This window comes from Carassius auratus, chromosome 25 (genome assembly GCF_003368295.1).
Source record: "Carassius auratus strain Wakin chromosome 25, ASM336829v1, whole genome shotgun sequence".
Classification (NCBI taxonomy): Eukaryota; Metazoa; Chordata; class Actinopteri; order Cypriniformes; family Cyprinidae; genus Carassius; species Carassius auratus.
Window position 1 is genome coordinate 3,738,987 of NC_039267.1, and position 7,817 is coordinate 3,746,803.

Consider the following 7,817-nt stretch of genomic DNA (forward strand, 5'->3'; position numbering starts at 1 on the left):
TTGTGTCTAAAGAACATTATTTTTATAATAAATGAATGCATATATATATATATATATATATATATATATATATATATATATATATATATATATATATATATATATATATATATATATATATATATATATATATACTGTATATATAATGTAATATAATTTTAAGGTGGAAGATAACCGGGACATGTAGTTGACAGTTTAAATAATATAATATATACTTTATATTATATTGACTCATATTGTTTAGGCCTAATTTTAATGTATCTAAAAAATATAAAAAATCAGCCCGGAAATGACTGCCGTTATATAGTGTGAGAATATTTATGGTTTTGCACTATAGAGGAATGTGTCAAGGCTGGTCTTCACATAAAGCAGACATTAGGGGGGGTGTTCCCACTAGGGTCCGGTGGTGGTGGTGGGGGGCTGTCTGTGTGTACTCCAGGACTGAACTGAGCGGCTGGACACCGGTGGGCTTGGCTCTGCGCGCGCTACGCGTCATGACTGAAATCTGAGGCGGGTTTAAAAGGCTTTGAGGAGAGCCACAGACAGACGAGGAGAGACATTTGGAGATCTGGGGTGCACAGGCATTAGATCTTCTTGTTTCGAGACGCTTTAAGCCAAAGCAACTCTGTTATCTCCTTGAATAAGTCTGGGTCAAGAGCAAATGGAGATTTATAAATTTATAGTTTATAATTCAACCCTTGTGGGCTTTAAATCTCCAACCATTTGGTGTCTAACACAGATATTTAACCACCAGGTTTAATCTGCAGCTTAGCAGAGCATCGCGCAACGGGACACCGGCGTTTCCATTTACGCACGTCGTTCGCCCGCGTTTTAACGCGTGGTACTGTTGTTATTCGTGACGAATCTTAAAATGGGACACCTGAGCAACGCATCGCACCCGGTAAACTCCACCGACCCGTTCGGACGCGACGAAGAAGTCGCGAAAATCGAGATCGCGGTGCTGAGCGTCACCTTCGCGGTCGCCGTGATCGGGAACTGCAGCGTGCTGGTGGCCATCCACAACACCAAGAAGAAACCCTCCCGCATGCATCTGTTCATCAAACACCTGAGCCTGGCAGACCTGGTGGTCGCGTTCTTCCAGGTCCTCCCGCAGCTGTGCTGGGAAATAACCTTCCGTTTCTACGGCCCGGACTTTCTGTGCAGGATCGTCAAGCACCTGCAGGTGATGGGCATGTTCGCGTCCACTTACATGATGGTCATGATGACTCTAGACCGCTACATCGCCATCTGCCACCCTCTGAAGACCCTCCAGCAGTCCACCCGGAGGTCCCACATCATGATCGCGGGCACGTGGATCAGCAGTCTGCTCCTCAGCACCCCTCAGTACTTCATCTTCTCCCTCAGTGAGATCCAGAACGGCTCTGAGGTGTACGACTGCTGGGGTCACTTCATCCAGCCCTGGGGAGTCCGCGCGTACATCACCTGGATCACAGCGGGGATCTTCCTCATCCCGGTCATCATATTAATGACCAGCTACGGATTCATATGCCACAGCATCAGGATGAACATCAGATATAAGACCAAGAAGACGCCGGCGGACGGCGCGCACAAGAACGGGCTGATCGGGAAGAGCTCGGTGAGCAGCGTCACCACAATCTCCAGAGCGAAGCTACGCACCGTCAAGATGACCTTCGTCATCGTCCTCGCGTATATCATCTGCTGGGCGCCGTTTTTCACCGTGCAGATGTGGTCGGTGTGGGACAAGAACTTCAGCTGGGATGGTGAGTGAAAATGAGGGAAAGATTCGCGTGCATGCCATGAAATTATGATTCAGGTGTTAAATGTCCAAGGTTACACCCTTTAAATAGCCTTATCTTTTAAATAAAATTGTATATATAATCTACAAACATTATATTATGATATATAATCCTTAACATATAATTGTGCATTACACTTTTTTTCATATATTTCATAAAATGTGCACCCTGCGTTTCATCTCTTTGAAAACCATATAGTAAATTGCATTTTGATTAGACTAGCATTAACATAAATTATGTTTGCATAATGATTAACAGTCTAATGCATATTCAAAGAGTTAAAAATGTAATCTAATCTTTTCATATATTTCATGCATATTAAGATAAGGTAAGCCATACTTTGATATAGTCTAAATATAAAAGTATGTTGTGTAATGCTCAAGAGATTAAGATAAATTCAAACAGTGACATTTTTACTAATCCATTTCAAGCATATCTAAATAAGCGTTCAACATATAATAAACAACATTCTATAACTTAAATATCATTAAATATGTTAGCTAGCACAGTTTAAGATTTGAAATGTCATGCATTTCATTCATATTTCATATTTGCATTGATGTATTAATGTTAGATTGCACACTGTGCAAAGTGAAAATGCGCAAGTTTTTAATTTCCACCTGATCTGACCCCAAACGTACTTACATTTGTGTAACCTGGATTGTAATCTTGGGGCATCAATGTGGTTACAACATTTAAAAAAAAAATCAGTTTTCCCCAATGCATTTATTTTTATACTGAATTGCTATTAAATGTGCAAATACTTGATTGTATTGTATGTATAATGAAAGGGGTTTATATGTTACCAGGATGTTTATTGGATGTTTTCAAAAGCTTTGTTTAAATTTAAAACACAGTAAATGGCTGCTAATGGAAAGAAGTGCTAACGTGTTAAATATAGTCTCTCTGATATGCTTATAAAGATCATTTGAGAAATGAAATCATGAGACCAGAATAGTGTGTCTAAACAGAACCGCTGCAGATTTCCGATGTGTAAATCTGACATTGAAATTCCACATGAGCTTATGGGATGTCTAGTTAAGCCAATTTCACACCATTTTCACATGGTTACAAGTTACTTTAATCAAAACATATTGATTAGTTTTGTCATATATTATTTTATGCTGATATCTGACAACACAGAAGGATTAACACAGTTCAGAATGACTGGTGTTCCATATTTATTATACAAATACAATTCTGAATAAAAAATTATAGATTTAAATGTGTACTGATAATTTTATATGTTTTTATAAATCATATTGTTTTGTACCTGGATAACGATTGGCTGATACAGTGACTGTAGATTCAAGACAAATATTGTGAAATACTGAGTGTTTTTGCTTATCGATATGATGCTTGGCACACTAGAATTGTTTTTTTTTTCATTTATTCATGCTAATATCTGGCAAAACAGCATGCATAATAACTGGTTACAAATTACAAAAAAATGAGAAGAAAACATTGTTATTTTAAAACTTTTGAGTCTATATTATATATGGATTATTTTATCTGTATCAATAAATCTGGATACAGTGATATAATTATTATTACATAGTTACATTATTATAGTTCTGGTTCTGGATGCTGATTGGCTGCTGCAGTGACTCTAGGTTCTGATTGGATGACGCATGTTCTAAGCTGTTGGTAAAATGTTACATTCCACTGTTTGTTTGGCAATCTAAAAAGAAATAAATAAAGAAAGATGTATTAGTTCATTATATATAAATAGGAAATTATATTAAATAGTAATTTTCACTAATATCTTGCAACACAATAGGCATGAATAACACCTGAATAAAAATACATAAAAATGATTAAAACCCAACTAAAATAAAGTGGATGTTTCTTATGCTTATTTAGATAGATAGATAGATAGATAGATAGATAGATAGATAGATAGATAGATAGATAGATACTTTTACATGCATTAATAAGTCTGAAAAGCTTGTTTGGAGAACCTTTACCATATAATATAACACATTTTATAAACATCTTATAAAAGTTATTCTATATTTATAAAATATATAATTTTACCGTTTACTATAAACTCTAAACATGTGGTGCTGGATGCTGATTGGCTGATACAGTGGCTGTAGGTTCTGATTGGATGATGAATGTTCTAAGCTGTTGATAAACAGTCTGTGTTTATCGTTGTTGCCGGGCTACAGTAAACAGACAACAGTGAGACATAGGAACTGTGTCGTGGAGAGAATATTTATTGGAGGGTATCTTCATTTCAAGCATTTACAGTTATTGTTTCTGTGTGTAGATTCGGAGAACACGGCCGTCACTCTGTCTGCGCTGCTGGCCAGTCTGAACAGCTGCTGTAACCCGTGGATCTACATGGTTTTCAGCGGACACCTCCTGCAGGATTTCGCTCACTGCTTCCCCTGCAGCCACAAGATCCAGCAGAGCTTCCGGAAGGAGGATTCGGACAGCAGCCTACGGAGAACCACGCTGCTCACCAAGATCGCCAACTGCAGCCCCACGTGTAGCTCGGGCACCTGGAAAGAGTTCGAGCATTCACCCAAAACCAGCAGGGCGGCCCCGGCCGAGACGTGACGCAGCCGGCCCCCGGGAATCTGACTTTGGTGAGACTCTCACAGCAGGGTTTTAAAACCCCGGGCTTCGGACGCCGAGTGAGCTCCAGATGAGATAAGACACACTATTACTGCTCAGGAGATTCAAGGGAGTTCATTCTGCTTCATTGAAGCATCTTAAAAGTAAAAAGGTAGTTGTAATCATCCAGTAAGAGTCTGGAGCTGTGAAATGATCATTGGATGAGAAATGATTGAGTTCATATGGAGATCTGAGCACAGTTTGAGACATTGTTCAGATCTCTTTTGGGACTTTGGAGCTCGTCGCTACTTCAGTTTGAATCTGCTTTTCATGGTTTCATTGCTGTCGGAGATTCAGTCTTCTTGCTGAAGAACAGATTTTTAAAATACAATTGCGTTAATAAAAGTTATAAGGACATAGGCCAAACATTAGGAATAATATGTAATATTTTTGAACAAAAAAATCTAAATGCTCATCAAAGCTGCATTTATTTGATAAAAAAAATCCAGTTAAAGCAGTAAAATTGTAAAACATTATTTCAATTTAAAATAACATTTTTCTATGTGAATGTTTTGTGAAATGTAATTAATTTCTCTGATCTGCAGCTGTATTTTCAGCATCATTACTCCAGTCTTCAGTGTCACTTGACTTCAGAAATCATGAAAATATGATGATTTACTGCTCAGAAACATTTCTGATCTTTGTGGAAAGCGTGATATACTGGCATTTTTAGCCAAAATGAATGCTTTTATTCAGCAAGGGTGAATTTAATTGATCAAAAGTGACTGTAAAAACATTTATGTGACAAAACATGTCTATTTCAAATAATTGCATCAAATCTTCACATTAAGAATGATTTGTGAAGATCATGTGACACTGAAGACTGGAGGAATGATGCTGGAAATACAGCTGTGCATCACGGAAATAAAATACATTTCAATATATATTCAAATAGAGAATATTATTTAAAATAGTAATAATGTTTCACATTTGTAAAAAAAAAAAATTTTGCAAAAGAAACATACTTAAAAAAACCAGTAGTGTACTTTTTTTTAAAAAAAGTCTTGAATATTTTTGTTAGTTTATTTTTTTATGTAGAAACATTTTCCAGAAGGCACTTGATGTTATGTTGTATTACAAATGTATTCACGCCGTGCACGTCATGCTTTACTATCTCTCGTCTCGTGTCTATTAAGGAAACAGTGGGAACATAGAAAATGCCGTAAATCTCTGTGGCACAATGAGTCCAGCGAGACATTTCCTGTGATAAGCGTCTACTTAAGCCCGGCGCTGGGTTTATTTTGGCCCCGAGTGTGCGACCCTCGTGCCAAAGTAAACCAGACACCTGCTGCCCGGGACCGAGCCGAGAGCGAGCTGATCGCTGGAAGCAAAATATATCAGTTTCCAGACAATAAATGAATGCTGCTCTAAATAAAACATAGGAAACAGTCTGCCTTATGAAATATTACTGGGCATGAGCTTCGTTCTATAAATGAATGTTTTCACATGGCCAAGCATGTCTTTACTGGTCATCTGTCAGGTTTGGACAGTTTTAATAAACATATACTGAGAAATGCTAAGAGTTAATGCTGTTTATGTATAAATGAAAGTTGTAAATAAATGACAAATAACAGGATATCTTTATAGTGACAGATGGTCTATATTTGTTTGTATATGTTTAGGTTTTTTTTTTTTTTTAATGATATGCTAAGCAATGGAAGCCTGTTTCTGCATGGAATAAAAACAAAAAAATGTGACTTTTTATCTCACAGTTCACACTTTTGTTCTCACAGTTTTGAGAATTGTGAGATATAAACTCATAATTATTATTTTTTTCTCGTAATTCTGCATTTGTATCTCCCAGTTCTGACTTTTGTCTCAGAATTCTGTATTTAAATCTTGAAATTCAAATTTTTTCCTCAGAATTCTAAATTAGTTTTTCCACAATTATGACTTTATTCCTCAGAATTCTGAGTTTAATATCTCACAATTCCACACCTTTTCCTCACAAGTTTATATCCTGGAATTCTGACTGAATATCTCACAGTTGTGACTCTTTTTCTCTCAATTCAGAGTTCAACTTATATCTTAAGTTGAAGACCTTTTTATTCCATGTTTCCACAATGGAATAAAAAAATTACAAAGATAATGGTGTGTTCATATCAGTTTATATTTGCAAAGTTTTTTTTTTATTTTTATTTTTTTAAGTCCAAATTTTGACATAAAAAGTCTCAACTGGGCTTCCAAACTCAGCATGGTTAACTGCCAACTTTATATGTGTTGCACCTCTCACAAATGTCTCGGTGTACTTGTGTACCAAATCCAATAAATCAAACCTTCATGAAATATTAGTTCTGCATCTGTGTTAACAAAAGTGTTTTTAGCAACCGAGCCGTTTCTAGCACTGTCTGCTGTTTAAATGCAACTTCATACCACATAAACAACTGCGCATTGAATTTGTTATTAGCTTTTTAATATCGTTTGGAACAACTTTCCAAGTAGCCTGACTGAAAATCATTGGGAGAGTCACTAACCAGCTGTCTAACTGAGGGAATTGGTAGTTTAGTGAAAGATCGAGTGTGTTCCATTAGCAGCACTAAAAAAAAAGCAAAAAAGCGGACTAATTCTTGTTTCTTCTCTGCACTTCATCACAAGTTGCACAATGCAAATTGCCTAGTAGGATCTTTCCAAACATCCCATAATAGCTTGAGAGTTTCCTGTTTGTTTCCTGTTTGAGGACACACGTCCTCTCCTGCATTAACTAACCTTCTCCTCTCCAGTCTGTGAGCAGAGGCCAAACAGCTGCTGTTTGCATACGTGTGTGTGTGTGTCTGTGTGTGTGTGTGTGTGTGCGTGTGTGTGTGTGTGTGTGTGTGTGAGAGAGAGAGAGAGAGACTTACAGCCTCCAAAGTTTCTCACATCACCAACGGAACAAATTATGCCGGATCGTGCTCCATGTAAATGATCTAAGTTGTTGTGTTTCTGAGAGATGTGAGGGTGTTGGAGACATGTGATGTAAAAACCCCAAAACACATTGTGCTTTTGTGATCGCTTCCATGAAATCCTCCCAGCTGAAAAATACAACAACAGCCTAAAACAATCAGGTTTGCTGCTCTTAACTGGTTTAAACTGGTTTCCTTTGTTGTGCACATCCAGAATAAACTCTGGTCATGCTGCTCAGTCTTATTCTGCTATATACTATTAGTGGTTTTCTATTTTATTTTAGTAATTTTAGTACTTAAACTAATTTTATTTTAGTTGGTTTTAAAGGCAATGTTTAATTTAAGCTTACATTTTCATTTAATATTAATATTTTATTTTGAAATAGCTTTTATTTGTATTTGTAATTTCAGTACTTATGTCAGTTAGGTAGCAAGGCAATATTTCTGATTTTCATTTTTTTATTTTTATTTTTTATTTACATTTTCCATCTAGAATTTATATTTTTTATTTCACCTTTGAGTGAAAAAATAAAAT

At 36.6% G+C, this 7,817-nt stretch overlaps 1 protein-coding gene across 2 annotated transcripts; it reads left to right on the forward strand.

Annotated features, from left to right (window-relative positions):
- The first annotated feature begins 462 nt into the window (after positions 1 to 462).
- avpr1aa (arginine vasopressin receptor 1Aa) lies at positions 463 to 7,478 on the forward strand. 2 transcript variants are annotated; one of them, XM_026202095.1, is made up of 3 exons: positions 463 to 1,742; positions 4,051 to 4,372; positions 5,537 to 7,478. In XM_026202095.1, the coding sequence occupies exons 1-2, from the start codon at positions 872 to 874 to the stop codon at positions 4,341 to 4,343; spliced, it is 1,164 nt and encodes a 387-aa protein (XP_026057880.1). In that variant the 5' UTR covers positions 463 to 871; the 3' UTR covers positions 4,344 to 4,372; positions 5,537 to 7,478. The 2 variants fall into 2 exon arrangements, with proteins under 2 accessions (XP_026057880.1, XP_026057878.1); XM_026202093.1 differs by lacking the exon at positions 5,537 to 7,478 and having other exon boundaries at positions 464 to 1,742; positions 4,051 to 4,851.
- The last annotated feature ends 339 nt before the right edge of the window (positions 7,479 to 7,817 follow it).